Raw genomic sequence first — 15,162 nt, 5'->3', positions numbered from 1 at the left:
TATTCCTTCCGATGCAACTGTTGAACGCGAGTTTGGACCGTTCCATCAAAATGTGATCACTTCACTCCATAGAATTTGCTATACTATTTATTTATTTATTAATTTATTTAAATAAATGCTGTAGAGATTTCTTTTTAATATAACTGTATTTGAAAATATATTAGGTAAGCCTCTTCTTCTTTTCCTTTCGGCTGCTCCCTTCAGGGGTCGCCACAGTGAATCATCTGCCTCCATTTAACCCTATCCTCTGTATCCTCCTCACCCACACCAACTATCCTCATGTCCTCCTTCACTACATCCAAGAACCTCCTCTTTGGTCTTCCTCTAGGCCTCATTCCTGTCAGCTCTAACCTCAGCATCCTTTTACCAATGTATTCACTGTCCCTCCTCTGAACATGTCCAAACCATCTCAATCTGGCTTCCCTGGCTTTTTCTCCAAAACATCTAACATGAGCTGTCCCTGTGATGTCCTCATTCCTGATCCTATCCATCCTCGTCACTCCCAGAGAGAACCTCACCATCTTCAGCTCTGCTACCTCCAGCTCTGCCTCCTGTCTTTGTCTCAGTGCCACTGTCTCTAAACCAGACAACATTGCTGGTCTCACCACTGTCTTGTACACCTTTCCTTTCATTCTTGCTGACACTCTTTTGTCACACATCACACCTGACACTTTCCTCCACCTGTTCCAACCTGCTTGCACACGTCTCTTCACTTCTTTTCCACACTCTCCGTTGCTCTGGACTGTTGACCCTAGGTACTTAAAATCCTCCACCTATATGTGACTATTATTTCGTGAAAAAAGATTTTATCTACTGACAAAACATTGTTACTAAGGCTATAACAGCAATTTTTATTTTTTGCTTTTCCGCTAATTATTGTTTTTTCTACCAATTAGTGATTTTGTATATTTAAATTACAGCAAATCCCGAAAAATGTATAATTTATGTTTTAATGCTGAATTGTTATTATTATTAAAATAATTCCTGAAACACTCGGTTTCTGAATTCATTTTCCCCACTTGAATAATTTGATTGTCTTTATCAGAAACAGACCCTGAATTTTGTTTTTGTCGATGGTCTTTGAATCACTCACACCCGTCAACCAATCACAAAAGAGAATAGCGATTCCTGTCCAATCACGCTTCGGCGTGGGTTGACATCACTTCCTGGTTGAGTTCCCATGCTGCTGTGCTCACGCGAAAACTGCACGTTCCTTCGTGGGTTGAGTAAGTTAACTGTTTTTAGTGATTGTGGCATCATGTAACAATTTTTTTGTGAAACTGTCATACTCGGTATGTTTGACATTTTAAAGTTTACTTTTAGTTGGAGGGATCTAGTATAGTCCTGTTTTTAATTACGCAACATCAGACCATCAGCAATAATATGACGGATAAACAGAATAAATAAGGAGATATAGGTCACATATTCGTCTTTCCATCTAATCCTGCAAACGCATCATCTGTTTGTTTTTGTTTGTAGGCGCAAAGAAACCTCATGGCCAAAGACAAGTCTTTAAAATCCGAATCTAATCTTCCTAAAAGGAAGAAGTTGAGTTTAAATGTCAACGAGGTTCATGAGGGAGAACATATGGAGTCTGAAGTAAAAAAGAAAAGGAAAAAGATGGCAGTGGAGGTGAGCTGCACAGCCCCTTTTACCTGCGTCTGTTTTAGATAACACAGCCTGAAATCAAAAATACTGAGTGTGTTTATTTCATCCAGGAGGCTCCGGTACAGATTGTGACAGTGACAGCAGAGAATAAAAAACAGAAGGACAAGAAATGCAAAAAGAAACAAATGCAAACTGAGACCAAACATACTGAGGTAAGACTGTTAATGTGTTATTAAATGCATTTGTTATAGTATTGTTTTATATTGTTCATTATTGATTGTCTTCAAAGTCACGGCCCATATATTTGTGATGTGCCACTGTGTGCTGTTGGTTTTTATGGGGAGGTATAACAGTTTTTGGGGGGATGTCAGAGCATGTATTTGTGGACTGACTTGATCTGTTGCATATTACATGGCTGCATGTGTTCGCAGCTGGCAGGTAGATGGATTTTCTTAAGGCTGACCTGTTCAGCTTAGCCCATCTGCTCTTCCGCTGAAATAAAAGCCTCATTTTATCCTGGAAGGTTTCTCCAAGGAAGCTGTAGATGAGTGGGTTCAGGCAGCTGTTAGAAAAGGCAGCCAGTCTGACAGCATGACCTGACAGTGGGTAGTCCTGCCACAGTGTGCCGCCGTCTGCGTCACCTCTCAGAAGGTGGACGCAGATAAACACGTTCTCCGGGAGCCAGCAGATGAAGAAGACTAACACAGCTGCTGAGATCATCCTCAGCGCTTTCTGCCTGCGAGGCGTCTGCTGTGGGTCAGTCTGTTCTCTCTGGCTGCGCCGGAGCACCCGTGCTATTCTCCAATAGCAAAGACCCAGGATGCAGAAAGGCACCAAGAAACCCAGCATGACCTCCAGCCACAAAATCTGGGTCACATTGGCGAAGCAGAAGTGGAGTTCTCCAGCATGCTGTATTTGAGCTATAGCGAAAGGCAGCAGGGTGAGCAACAATGAGGATACCCAGATGAGGGAGCAGATGAGGCGCGCACGTGGCATGCTGTGACCCATAAAGCCAGTCAGTGCAACAAACCGGTCAAAGCTCATCCAGGTTAAGAAGAAGACGCTGCTGTACATGTTGACCTGCTGGAACAGGTTCATGAAGGTGCAGAGGCCAGTTTTGTCATAGTAGCCCTGCTTCAGGTTGAACACCTCGATCAGGGAGTCAGCCACAAGGACGAGATCGGCCATGGCCAGGTTCATAAAGTAGAGATCCGGGGCTTTTAAGTGTCCACTGTGCTTCAGGTTGACCAATAAGATGAGGATGTTTCCAAGGAAGCCAACAGGGAACAGGAATATGGTGTATAGACTGGAGAGGATGAGGCTAAGGATGTAATGCTGGTGGTTGTTTAAAGCCACAGATAAATGTGTGTCATTTATCTGCACAGTGAAGTTATACTGTGACTTATAGTTATATAACTCCCTGGTTATATTAGTAAGTTCTCTGTAGTCCATTAACATCGTCATGACCATAACACTTCTGTGTTGATCTGTTGCCAGCGGTAATTTCCTTTAAGTTCTTATAGTCGTTAGTTTTCCGAGGGTTGGTAACCCATGTAGAGTCTGAGGTGCCATCTGTTTCTCCTTTCTGTGCCCTGCTCTTTTTGGAGAGACAGAAAAGCTGATACCCACTGTCTGTTCTAGACAAAGGGGAGAAATGCAGGAAGTTTTCAGCTTTTTAATAAATAGACTTTCAGTAGGCAGGAATTCAATGCACAGGAATTCAATCATATATTTGACAACACTTAGTATATAGCTGGTTCAGAAAGTGTTCACACTCCCTGACTTTGTGCTCATTATGTGTTGTAGACTTCATTTTTTAAATAGATAAAATTGGTGCTAGGGGTTACTGAGTGTTGCTTTGTGGGAAACAAAACAAATCTAACATTTTAGTTAAACAAAACAATGTAATAAATTCTTTAAAAAGTCAAAAACTGAAATCTATGATTTACAAAATTATTCATACCTTTGTTTTAGTACTCTGGCAGCAATTGCAGCCCACAAGTCTCATTAGATAAGTTCGTTCAGGCTTTAAAGTGAAGCCGTGCCCTTATTTTGGGTTGAATTAAAAACAACTGTTGTTCAAGTTTATGATCCTGTACATCTGACAAAACTATAAGTCACTTAGTTTTGCTATAAATGAATTTGTCATACATTTAATATAAATTCATATATAAAATAGCTGAGACTTACCCGCTGCCTGCAGTCTTTCTAGTGGTCCTTGTCCTTTGGTGATGACTACGAAAGCCAATGTCACAGTGAATCCAGAGAGGTGTTGTGGTGCCACCCCCCATTTACAGCAAGAAACACAAAACACACAAATGCAGGCACGCATGCACCAATTCTGTCTTTTTACCCAAATATAAAAACACAGTTTTTCACAGTAGATTCACTTTGATTCTGCAGCAGTACAGCAAGCAGTCATGTCAAAGTCACAAGTATATTTAACTTTGTTTTTGTAAATGAATATATTTTATTACATAAACAATTTATGTCAAGGGGGAGCATAAATTCAACTTGTCACATTGATGTGTGAACATGACTATGATTGTGTAACGTTAAAATATATAAATATGGGAGTCAGGGACATATACTGAAGTCAGACTAACAAGCATATTTACACAAAACAAGATGAAGGACAGACAGGGATAGTCTTACTTTGCCTTAACTTATTTCAGACCCCATGAAACAGCATTTAACAGCAAAGGTGTGACCATGGCTTTCACTTCTGTAAAATATCTTAGACCCTTGTTGTGAGTTATGAGTTTGCTTAGCGTGAAGCAGCTCTGACATTTCACATGATGCCAACTGATGCAGCCCAGCTAATGTGTTAATGATAACACTGTTTCCTGGTTTTATGCCACTCTGTGCTGGCATATATATATATATTTACCTGATGAATATTGACACCGTTGGCTTAAACATAGTCCCTGACTTTTATTTTCCAGGACTGCATGTTTCCCATGTGGCATTCTTGGAATTGAAGAGTTTTTTCCAGGCATTTTGTGAAACTTGTGCGTATGGAAGGGAATCTGGTTTCCAAGAACAGAAGTGTGTCTAAGCAATAGGAACACACACTACCAAGCACCAAACGACAATCTCTTTTGTCTTATTTGATAAACACATTGCTATTGTAGCAGTAAAGTCTATGCAAATAGTTTGCACAATTCTGAGGCTGTACGACAAAACATTCACTTTTGTAAAATAAGAATTTACTGGCATTTTTGAAGAATAGTTTCAAGTTTCCACCTCTGCAGATACTAAAACAAAGAATGCATGTCTGTAGAAACACTCGTGATAATGTAAGAGAAAAACAAAAAGCAAAAGCATGTTAAAACTTAGATTAAGGAAATGTCCACATCAATGTGTGCATCAGAGGACAATTCTGTCCTCATAGATGAGAGTTTGTCCTCTATGACTCTATGTCCTGCAGTGTGTCTGTGATCTCAATGTGTGGGGCTATAATGTTTCTGTTGGTCTGTACGTGCCCTGGCCGTCGACAGCAGTCCCTCAGCTGCCTAAAGACTCCGTGGAGATTCTCTCGACACGGCCTGTGCATGACCAGCATGAGCAGCAGGCTGACGCTGCTCCCTGAGAACAGTACAAACTCAGCCACGATCAGAAACGCTTGCTCAGAACAGCTCAGCTTCTCCGTCTTCTCTAGGTATGCTCCTCTCACCAGCGTGATACTGTAGAACAGCAGGCACAGAAACATGACCACGGTGACTGTCAGGAACATGGGACCCTCCTCAGAACCAGAGAGGAAACGTCCTTTAGATTTCCACTGCCGGATGCAGCCACCTATTAGAAGGCCTGCTTGAAGGATGTAGGGAATCAAAAAAGCCAGGCACATCTTTGCAGCTGCATATGAAACACCAGAACCAGCTGGATCCATGTAACATATGTGCTTGTCCTGCAGATAATTGCCACGAAGCCCAGCGAGCAGCAGAGATATCAGAACAGAAGTCAGGATGACTATAGCTGCACAGACCGCGGGCTTCCTCAGGGGGGCATGGGATGGCGGATCGAGGGTTAGGACATAAGCCATGAGCACTAAGACCAACAAGCTGCACAGGGAGGCAGTGTTAATGAAGAAGGACAGAGCAGCACAGCCCAGGGCCGTTGCCGACAGACAGTTGGGTCTGTAGGCTACAGCATGGAGAGAGAGGAGCAGGATGAGCAGCTGGAAACCACAAAAGACCCAAAGCAGGCAGTCGAGCCAGGCCAGTCGCCTGTGGGCTCTGTAGGTCTGAATGAAGCTGTAGAACAGGAAACAGCCTGCGATGAAGGCCAGACTTGCAAAGAAACTGTAGACATAGTTGGCTCTCGAGGTTATGTCGTTGGCTGCGATTACTAACTCAGAGCAATTGCAGCGTCTTGACGTGGAGTTATTCATGATGGTGGAACTGTTGGAAAACGGTGCTGGGATGGTGAGCTGCTCCTCACAGCCTGGAAAGGAAAAGAGAAAACACCCACTGATGAGGTCTTCCTTATTAACGCCAGCCTCCACTTTATGAAGTGCTTTCTCAGCAAAGTTCACATCATTTGGGTATAAATATTTTTTCCTGTAAATCAGCAGCTTCTCTAAGTGCACCAAATCAAGTACAATAAGAGGAACCTTGCTTCAGGAATCTAACTGATTCATCAGCTGTTTCTTTACTTACTGCTGCTGAGCCTATGGATCAGTGAATGTTTTCAACTAGATTTTCTATCTGAATAAACTCAAATTGAATAGAAATCACGAGAAATCATGAGTTTATAGCTCTAAAAGAAATATATAATGCTTAATGGAAAAAAAAGGATAGCTTCCTTTCTAAATATTTTCTACAGCTGCATGTCACTGTTGATCAGCCGTTGTCTGCTCTCCCCTTTGAGGAACTGCCTGCACAGAAAAAAAACAGTTTCCACCTACCTCTTTCGCTGCTGTCACCCGCTGGTCTCCCAACGCTGCCGATTGATTCGAAGCTCTGAAAATGATGCTCGTCGCATGGACACGACTGCTCACTGTGGAGCTTTTATAGTCCTGTGGGCAGCACCCCACTAGCATACTTTCAGAATGACTTCTTAGCCATGTGATCAAAAATCTTTTCCTCCCCTCCCCCGTTTTTTTTTTTTTCATCAGTGTGCTGATTGTGTTAAGTCAGACTCTGCATACTGCATCCCTTGTTCAACTTCCCCAGAGAGTTAAATACGGTGTTTAAGTGGAGCTGTGGTTACAGGCTGCAGGAGTGAAAAGTTGGTTCTTTATTTTTGTTTAGAGAAAGTTTCCAAATATCAAATAATTCTGCAGGCGGTTAAGGTGGAGACTGTTTCAAAGTGAAAATGATATGTTTTCCATTTCTGTGCTACTGTTGTCTCCCAGAAAAGATAGTCATGAAACTTTCATTGTGTGCACTCACATAACACCTGCTTTCTGGGGCTTCTCTTTGAGAAAAAGAAAAAAAAAGCAGATGGTTATTTTTAAATCAGAGCATGCAGCGCGGGCATGTGCTGCGAATAAAGTGAGTGCAGTGCTGAAGGGATGTCGTGCACCATAGTTAACTTTACCACACAGAATAAATGTATACGATACTGACCTCATATGCTGTCGATAACAGGAAACGTCCCTCAACAGGAAGTGATCCAAGCCCAGAAAGTGCGTTTGAGTTTTGATGCAGCACAAAGCTGGAAATGGTTGTTAATGTACACAAAAAGGGAAATTATTGTCCTAACATCTTCTCTTATCACTCAATCAAGGTTAGTGTGAGTAATATATGGATGTCCTATAATAGTTTTACATAAACACAAACTGATAAGGAAGGCCTGCTAATGTAGATAACACCCATGGACCTTTGTTTTGTTTTGGTGCGACAGATTTCAGAACCACCCAGTCGCCCTAAGGGAACACATGAGCTAGAGGGAGAGGAGGACTTGAGTCCTGAGGAGAGACGGGTCCTGGAGAGGAAGATGAAGAAGATCCTGAAAAAGGAAGCAAAGAAGAAGCTTAAAGCTGAGGGAGAGACTCCACAGACAACAGAAACATCTGGACCCACCCCAACTCAGCAGGCCTTAGACTACCTCACATGGTAGGTGGCAGTCTCATGGTGGTGTCCTAGTCAAGTCACAGGCTCAGAGCAACCCCAGGATTACAAGCAGTGAGCAGACAGCACAAAAACACTGCAAAGATGCAATGTTTGGATATTCATTTATTTAATATTGAACTTTATTCTTTTTCTAATCTGTGTGACAGTTTTATGTAATGACACTAGATCACTGGGGTACCTCTATAAGCCCTTTGTTAAACTGTCATCTTTCTGACAAATCACCAACAATCCAGCATTGTAATGCTCATAAATGTTTTAGTGGAAGTGCTGTTGTTCTGAGTTGTGTTCTAATATTGTTTACCACCTGCTTTACACACAGTGTTTGCTTTGCTTGCAAATTGTCTTTGCAGCTGGGCTGAAAATCGAAGCGAGTGGAAATTCCAGAAGACCAGGCAGACATGGTTACTGCAGCACATGTTCGACTTGGAAAAGGTAAATTTCATAACAGGGATTTTTTTTTTTTTCTCAGCAGAGGTTTAGAGTGGGGGTTGTGTTGTTGACCTCGGTCTTCCTGTTTTAATTAGTTTGAGTTACACCCACTCTCTAACCGCCATTCAAAAGGTTTCAGGACTTGGTTAACATTTTTTAAATGTTTAGTAAAATCAAAAAAATAAGTTAAATCTGAAAAAGTTTCACACACGGTGAAATAACACTTGTTTTCAGATTCCTGATGAGAACTTCTTGGTGCTGCTGCAGTATCTGGAAGGACTTCGTGGAGGGGCGAGGGACATTACGGTGCAAAAGGCCTTAGCTCTGGTTGAAGAATCAGGAAAAGCGCCAGAGGACATAGCTGTCCAGCAGAGGGCGCACAGAGCCAGAGAAGTTATCCAGCTGCTTTCATGACCAACTAGTTCTGCAGGAAGATCTCACAATCAGTAGAACACAGAAACCTGTTTATTTATCTCAGGACTGAATAATTGCCCTGATCAGGGGCCTGGAATGAAACTGTTATTTTATATGAAGTATTCAATCATTGTCCTTTGACAATGAGTTTTTATTAAATCCCAATTATTTACATTTTCAAATATATCTTACTTTTTTGCCCCATTTCTTTACACTTTGTGTGCATTGTTGCCTGATAGTAGTCAGTTGCTTGACCCATTTTCTAAAATATGAACTGTTACAATTTTTATTACGTCTTTTTACATTACACATAGTTTATGGTAGTTTATTTTCATTGCTTCTTTATTTTTTACTTTAAATGTTAACGTTTCTGAACAGTGTCCAGTTTCAGTGTGGACAGATGACGAACAATCTAAGTTCCCACAAATGAAACAGAAAGCTGATGAGACCTTTGGAGTTAAGTCTCTGGAATGTTTATAGTCAAGACATGTTCATGCACGCGTCAAGGCCCATAATCAGTGAAGTCACTGATGAGAATAACTCTTCTCATCCAGTCTGGGCATAACCATGTTTTGTAACATAACATAACATGTTTTGTAGTGAAAATTCACTTGTGACAAAAGCCTAATCCAAACCAGTTGTCCGAGTCCCATTACATGTGCCTTTAAGATTTCTGCTGATGTGTTTATTTTTGGAATTCATATAAATTTTACCCATCAAGGTTGAAGGGATATAATCTAATTAGAATTGTACATGTTATTACAGAGTAAGAGAGGTACAGGAGCAGGACATAGGCCTCCTGCACCACAGCACATGTTGTGACTCTTAAGTTAGGTTACAAGAAGGAAACCGATTTTCTGTATGCAAGTAGGGTGGTGACACTCACTTCTTGAATTTATAAATAAATGACTCTCACACCCAGTAGAACAATCATTTAAATACTCGTCTGTCACAGTATCAAGCCACATTTCACTCAACAACATAACTCTTTTTGCTTTTTGGTTCGGTGCACACACATTATGCCACTGTTATTTAATAAGATGTCATATGTTCTGGCTGTGTTTTGGAATTGACTAGGCTTTGTGGATGTGCCTTAGTATGCCCTTTGTAGATATACTCCTATAGTGTCTTCTCTCTGCCACAAGGCCTCCGGTTCTTCAGTGTACCACTTTTAAAAAGTGGAATAAGGAAGAAGTATTCAGTTTTTACATTCATTAAACTTTTTACCCTTCTCAAAAATTTCTATTTTCTCTCAAAATAACAAGTTGCATGCTTACAGAATGTGAACATGTAACAAGATGATCCTTCATGTTAAAAGTCCACTAGAGACACAGCTGCATCTTATAGTTCCTCTTTAAAAAAAAAAAAAAAAAGGTTTGCAGAAGTCTACCGAGCTGGTAATCCACATCCACAGGTAATTCGCTCAGTGCTGCTTGTTTAAACGTAACTTAATTCTGTCTGTGTAGCGTGTGCTGACAAAGAACTTCAAAATCCTGCCAGGTGTATTCATATGGAGGCCGTGACTTGCTGCAGGTGGTTTTCACTGCAGATCAATAAGGCCAGTGTCTCCCCTCAGGTGTTGATCCTTAGCTGCTACAGTCACTGCACCTTTTGATTCATCTGCGACAAGGAGCAAATCAAAGTTCTGTTATTACATATTGTTTTAACAGTTAAATGAGTATAGACAGCCTAGCTTACTTACTTTGCTTTGAATCAAAAGGAATATTGTGTTGAGTGAGCAGAGCACGCAGTCTTGCAATCTCTTCTCTCTGTTTTTTGAAGTCCTGTACAAGCAGTGTCGTAATAATATTACAATAATAAGTAACCACTATTTGTAGGCTACTATTTAGAAGAGTATTTAAAATCTTTGTTTTAATGTAAATACATACCTCTGTACATTTCTGTAGAGAGCTGTGTATTTTGGAATCAGCTGCAACCTCTGGCAGCTTGACTTTTACTTTTTGACTCTTGAGAAGACCAGCCTCTTCAAAAATATCCCTTAAAAGATGATTATAGCCCTGCACCAAACATTCATCATGTGCTGTTAGTGGACGAGACCTTCAGATTTCCAAATGTAATGAAGCTTATAAACAATATATTTTTCAATGCAAACAGAACTACATGTGACTACATGTCACTGTTTAAATCACTCTGGGTATTTGATAGAAGCATGTTTGAACATTTCATCATCTTGCAAGTGGCATAAACAAGGATCAAGCCAGTCATGCTGTGTCATCTCTCCGTCAGACTTACTTGATCAGTAATAAGACCTTCATAACGAGCTTGTTCAGCTTCATCCCATTCCCTTTGTAGCTCCTCGGTCAGCGTTGGGTAAACTTATATAGAACAAATGATAAGAAATGTCTGTTACCGCTGACATATCTGGCTCATATGTGCAATAAGATGCCTGCCTTCTTCTGTCTTACCTAAAAGAGAATGTGGATGGCAAACAAGTGGAGTCTTGAAGGTTAAAGAGTACACACAAGTACTGGGCTCTGAGACTTGAGCAAGCTTGGTGCTTTCACTGCAGACAAGAGTCACCTGCAAAAGTCACACAATACATTTCTTAGTGTTCATATTGTTTAATTCTAATAATGACTTATTTTGGGGTGTTGATTTTAGACATTTTTCATCCAGTGTTGCTTAATTGGTATTTTATTTAAGAAACAGACATTGAAAGAAACCAGTAAGTTTGTATTTTAAAACCATACTAACTTTTGTTTCTCTGTTTCTGACGCCGCAAGTATCCCCGTCTCTCATCCACATGCCTGTGAAAGTGTTATTTGCCATTTCCCACTCCTGCCAGATCCTGTGGGGAACAGACACTAGGCTGATCTCACAACAAACCCTCACATGTCAATAAAAAGAAACTAGGTAACACGAGGTAATTGCATCCTACCCCAGTATTCCACTGTAGGCGTTCCACCTAAATGACTGCTCATGTTGGGTGATGTTGTGAAATGGACAGAATTCGTATTTATACCTGCAAAGTGACAGTGACAATCAGCATCAGTAGCAGAGAGCCAGCCAAACGTAATGATTAATATAAGCACAAATGCTAAAATGTTGAGTTAAATGCTCACATTGCCTCTGTGAGACTAAAACATTTTCCATCCAGCTGATGAAGATGTGCAGGACCTTGAAGAAGACATTATTGTCAATACATGAATCCACGAACAAGACTTGGTGAACTCTTCCTTTAGGGCATCTAAACGCAGGCTAAATCAAATGTGGGCTTTAAATTATATTAGACTATTTTACCAGACACTTGAGATGGAGTCACTTTAGGCTGGAGTCTGCTCCCCTGAGCCAGAAAAGGATTGTTCAGCCTACACAGAGAAAATCAGTCAGGAAGGAGCTGAAGTTAACAAAAAAGTGCACACCGATTTTGTTTAACGTACCCAAATGTGTTTGGCTCCTCGACTATCTTCATTTTACCGGCGATTCCTTGTTGTACTGTTTAAGAAAAGGACAACAGATTCATCTCAGCTCACACACAGCAGCATGTGGCATATGTGCTTTGCTATTATTATCAAAATAGCTACACGGGACGAAGTACTTACTGAAAAGAGACATATAGACCATCCACAACCTCAGTAAACTAAATATTCCCTTAGAAAAACAGTACATGTTTTTTGTTTCAACGATGAAAACGTGTTATCAGGTGTACTGTACTATCTACGGTTCCTGTTTTCTTTGTAATACATCAGGTGACGGGTCACATGATCAAAATAAAGCCTGAGCATGCGCGGTTTGTTTGTTGAACGACGACGTGCTTTCCACGATACTACGTAGCTAAAACCAAATAAACTTAAAATACGATTTAAAAAAAAAAAAGCAGTGGAAGAAGCTAAACTTAGTCGTGTTATGATAAATTACATGATGCAATGCGAAGCATTTCTTACTTACTTTTCGAGTGATAATTTGAGCCGCTAGTGTCAGTAAGATAGCTATCTGGCTAATGTCAGCGTCACGTTAGGTCACGTCAATAAGTAATGGTTAGCTTTAATGCAGACTAAGGTGACAGTAACTTAGCTAGCTGGTTTTTTACGTGGTGCATCATGGGACGAAAGAAACAGGGCAAATTCGTACGCTCTGACAACAAGGGCAAAGATAAACGGCATAAAATGAAGGGGAAGTCCTTAGAGGCCTTTACAGAAGAAATGCACACTGCTTTTGAAGGTAATGATCCTGCGACTATTTATAATACAAAAAGACTTTCAGCTGTTTTTATGATTACATTGTGTTACTTATTGGATACAAACATATTTATGAATGAACGTTTTCCTGTGTAAAGTGTTACAATAAGTATCTAAACTTGAAATACAGAAGAAACCCTGGAAGCCTCAGTACCTTGTAGCATACTTTAATAAGAGTTTTCATATTCATATAATAATACACACATCAGTCACTTTGATTTCTTTTTTTTTATTATTTCAATTTATTTTTTTCAGCAAGTCTTCACCTAGAGGAAGGAGCAGAGGGCCCGCAGATTAAACTGCCTTGCCCACTTGCCATGTGGGAATTGGGTCACTGTGATCCCAAGCGTTGTACTGGCAGAAAGCTAGTACGAAAAGGCTTTGTGCGCAACCTGCGCCTCAATCAGAGATTTAATGGACTCATACTGAGTCCAATGGGCACAAAGTATGTGACACCAGCAGACAGGTGTGTTGAATCTTCCTTTTCATTACACCAATTAAAATCACTGCCAGTTGACAACAAAATCTCTATTCTTTTAATATAAATGTGAATCATAACATCAAGATAATAATTTTTTTAACCTGTCAAACCAGCATATGTTTAATAATACAATAATATATTTTATTAGATTACTTACTACAGCCAATAGTTGATAAGAAAGAAAAGTGTTTTATCCCCTAACAAATGTTTTTTTATGTTGAGTTATTCTTATTATCTTGGAGTTTGTTTTAAATATGAATGGCAGTTTGTGGTTAAAAAAACACTCTATGCACAGGGAGATTGTTGCTCAGAATGGATTAGCAGTGATCGATTGCTCTTGGGCCAAACTGGAGGAAACTCCCTTCAGTAAGATGGTCGGAACTCATCCCAGATTACTGCCATACCTTGTAGCTGCAAACCCCGTCAACTACGGCAAGCCTTGCAAGTTATCTTGTGTTGAGGCTTTTGCTGCTACATTCTGTATTGTAGGTAGGTCTTTAGTTATTCAGGGGTCATGTACTATATTGTCTTGGACAACTTTTCATATCTGATTATAAGTTATGGTTTTGAAACTCTCTGTATCTGGTTCCTCAGGTTTTGAAGAACTGGCAGTACTCTTGTTGAAGAAATTCAAGTGGGGGACAGTGTTCCTGGACCTCAATAAAGTTCTCCTGGATCGCTATGCTTCATGCCACTCAGAGGAAGAGCTGCTCTCTGTAGAGAAGGAGTTTCTTATGTCTAAACCAGAGGAGGAGGAGTTTGGTAAATTGGGGAACAAATAAATTGGCATCACATTCAGTGTTTTTCTCACATATTTGTGTAGTAGCAGTGGTGGGGGATAATTTTGGTCATTTAGTCCTACACCTGTTCTTGTTTTATTCTTGGTTTGGCTTCAACATGTAGCCCTAAAATTGTATTCATCCATATTCACTAAAGTTTATTATGGTGGAGAATCATAAAATACCATGCAAACATTACATTGTTTACCAATTTGATTATAAAACAGCAGAATTGTTTATTAATTTGTACTTTGTTCATTTAATCCAATTAATTTGATTTTCATTTACTCATATATATCAGAGTAATTCAGAATTGTGAAACCAGTTGTTTCCTGAATCTTGGTGAAACTTCCTTTTGCAAAAGATGTGGTATTGCAAAGATATGACTGCCAATATTTGTTGATGCAATTTTCTTTCTAATGAGTGTCCATGATCTGACTTGTTCACAGATCCTTTTGATGTTAACTCTGGAGTAGAATGTGGGAATCTCAACAGACGTCAGTGGTAAGCATTGAATATTTTTCATAAAATACGTAATCTCTCATTGAGGTGGTACTTCAGATACACTTTTTTTTGAGTATGCTCATAAATGAATTTTAATGCTGATCAAGTCATGTTACTTAACTCACAAGCTATAGGCAGATATTCTTAAACATATCTGTTAATTGTATTGCATTTGTTTTCTATGGGTATCGTAAGCCGACTAAGTAAATCAAACTGTCATTTCTTTTAGTGTGCCTGAAGATGACTCTAGTGACGATACAGACACCTCAGAGGATAATGAAGAGGAAGCAGATGAAAACACAGAAAGCAACAATGAGTCAAGAACAGAGTCATATCATCATGATGAAGAGAGCTCATAAATGAATAATCATGATAAAACATATTTTAACTATGGATCCTTTTAATATAAGGACAGGAAAAACTTCTGTTAACATTCGTTATTCCTCATACACTAAGTGAAAAAGCCTTTTTCTGGGGCCTAACTAGTTTTGTATTCAAAAAACATCCAAATACAACATGACCATCTCATGATAAAGTGTATGTTTTATATGTCATCATAAACTAAATAAATTAATATTTGTAAATGATGTTCGGTTTAAGGTGCATGTTGGGATGCAGGGTGGGCACAGTTTCAGTGGGATACACATAGATTGACGGATAATTACAGA

The 15,162-nt window shown here is 39.9% G+C and overlaps 5 protein-coding genes across 8 annotated transcripts; 2 read left to right on the top strand and 3 right to left on the bottom strand.

The window, feature by feature from the left end:
- The first annotated feature begins 1,152 nt into the window (after window positions 1-1,152).
- chlsn (cholesin) lies at window positions 1,153-8,715 on the top strand. Of its 3 annotated transcripts, none has more exons than XM_026315171.1 (6): window positions 1,153-1,226; window positions 1,480-1,632; window positions 1,722-1,820; window positions 7,459-7,670; window positions 8,039-8,120; window positions 8,352-8,715. In XM_026315171.1, exons 2-6 carry the CDS (start codon window positions 1,495-1,497, stop codon window positions 8,529-8,531), a joined length of 711 nt encoding a protein of 236 aa, XP_026170956.1. In that variant the 5' UTR covers window positions 1,153-1,226; window positions 1,480-1,494; the 3' UTR covers window positions 8,532-8,715. The 3 variants fall into 3 exon arrangements, with proteins under 3 accessions (XP_026170956.1, XP_026170954.1, XP_026170955.1); XM_026315169.1 differs by having other exon boundaries at window positions 1,719-1,820; XM_026315170.1 differs by having other exon boundaries at window positions 1,176-1,292; window positions 1,719-1,820.
- Window positions 1,814-4,033, bottom strand: LOC113135277 (G-protein coupled estrogen receptor 1-like). Of its 2 annotated transcripts, none has more exons than XM_033325747.1 (2): window positions 3,799-4,033; window positions 1,814-3,245 (listed from the first exon to the last, which is right to left on the bottom strand). In XM_033325747.1, the coding sequence occupies exon 2, from the start codon at window positions 3,076-3,078 to the stop codon at window positions 1,879-1,881; it is 1,200 nt and encodes a 399-aa protein (XP_033181638.1). In that variant the 5' UTR covers window positions 3,079-3,245; window positions 3,799-4,033; the 3' UTR covers window positions 1,814-1,878. The 2 variants fall into 2 exon arrangements, with proteins under 2 accessions (XP_033181638.1, XP_033181639.1); XM_033325748.1 differs by having other exon boundaries at window positions 1,814-3,240.
- On the bottom strand, window positions 4,456-6,975 carry LOC117152777 (uncharacterized). The gene is made up of 2 exons (XM_033325749.1): window positions 6,518-6,975; window positions 4,456-6,054 (listed from the first exon to the last, which is right to left on the bottom strand). Exon 2 carries the CDS (start codon window positions 5,999-6,001, stop codon window positions 5,018-5,020), a length of 984 nt encoding a protein of 327 aa, XP_033181640.1. The 5' UTR covers window positions 6,002-6,054; window positions 6,518-6,975; the 3' UTR covers window positions 4,456-5,017.
- On the bottom strand, window positions 8,406-12,253 carry gnptg (N-acetylglucosamine-1-phosphate transferase subunit gamma). The gene is made up of 12 exons (XM_026315167.2): window positions 12,095-12,253; window positions 11,933-11,987; window positions 11,793-11,860; window positions 11,615-11,669; window positions 11,431-11,514; window positions 11,247-11,340; window positions 10,958-11,072; window positions 10,785-10,867; window positions 10,421-10,549; window positions 10,234-10,315; window positions 9,922-10,151; window positions 8,406-8,541 (listed from the first exon to the last, which is right to left on the bottom strand). Exons 1-11 carry the CDS (start codon window positions 12,159-12,161, stop codon window positions 10,072-10,074), a joined length of 912 nt encoding a protein of 303 aa, XP_026170952.1. The 5' UTR covers window positions 12,162-12,253; the 3' UTR covers window positions 8,406-8,541; window positions 9,922-10,071.
- Window positions 12,254-12,267: 14 nt separating this feature from the next.
- On the top strand, window positions 12,268-15,081 carry tsr3 (TSR3 ribosome maturation factor). Its single transcript, XM_026315168.2, has 6 exons — window positions 12,268-12,713; window positions 12,986-13,196; window positions 13,507-13,700; window positions 13,806-13,973; window positions 14,440-14,494; window positions 14,724-15,081. Exons 1-6 carry the CDS (start codon window positions 12,593-12,595, stop codon window positions 14,851-14,853), a joined length of 879 nt encoding a protein of 292 aa, XP_026170953.1. The 5' UTR covers window positions 12,268-12,592; the 3' UTR covers window positions 14,854-15,081.
- The last annotated feature ends 81 nt before the right edge of the window (window positions 15,082-15,162 follow it).

This window comes from Mastacembelus armatus, chromosome 19, assembly GCF_900324485.2.
Source record: "Mastacembelus armatus chromosome 19, fMasArm1.2, whole genome shotgun sequence".
NCBI lineage: Eukaryota > Metazoa > Chordata > Actinopteri > Synbranchiformes > Mastacembelidae > Mastacembelus > Mastacembelus armatus.
This window is presented reverse-complemented; position numbering and strand designations above follow the sequence as displayed.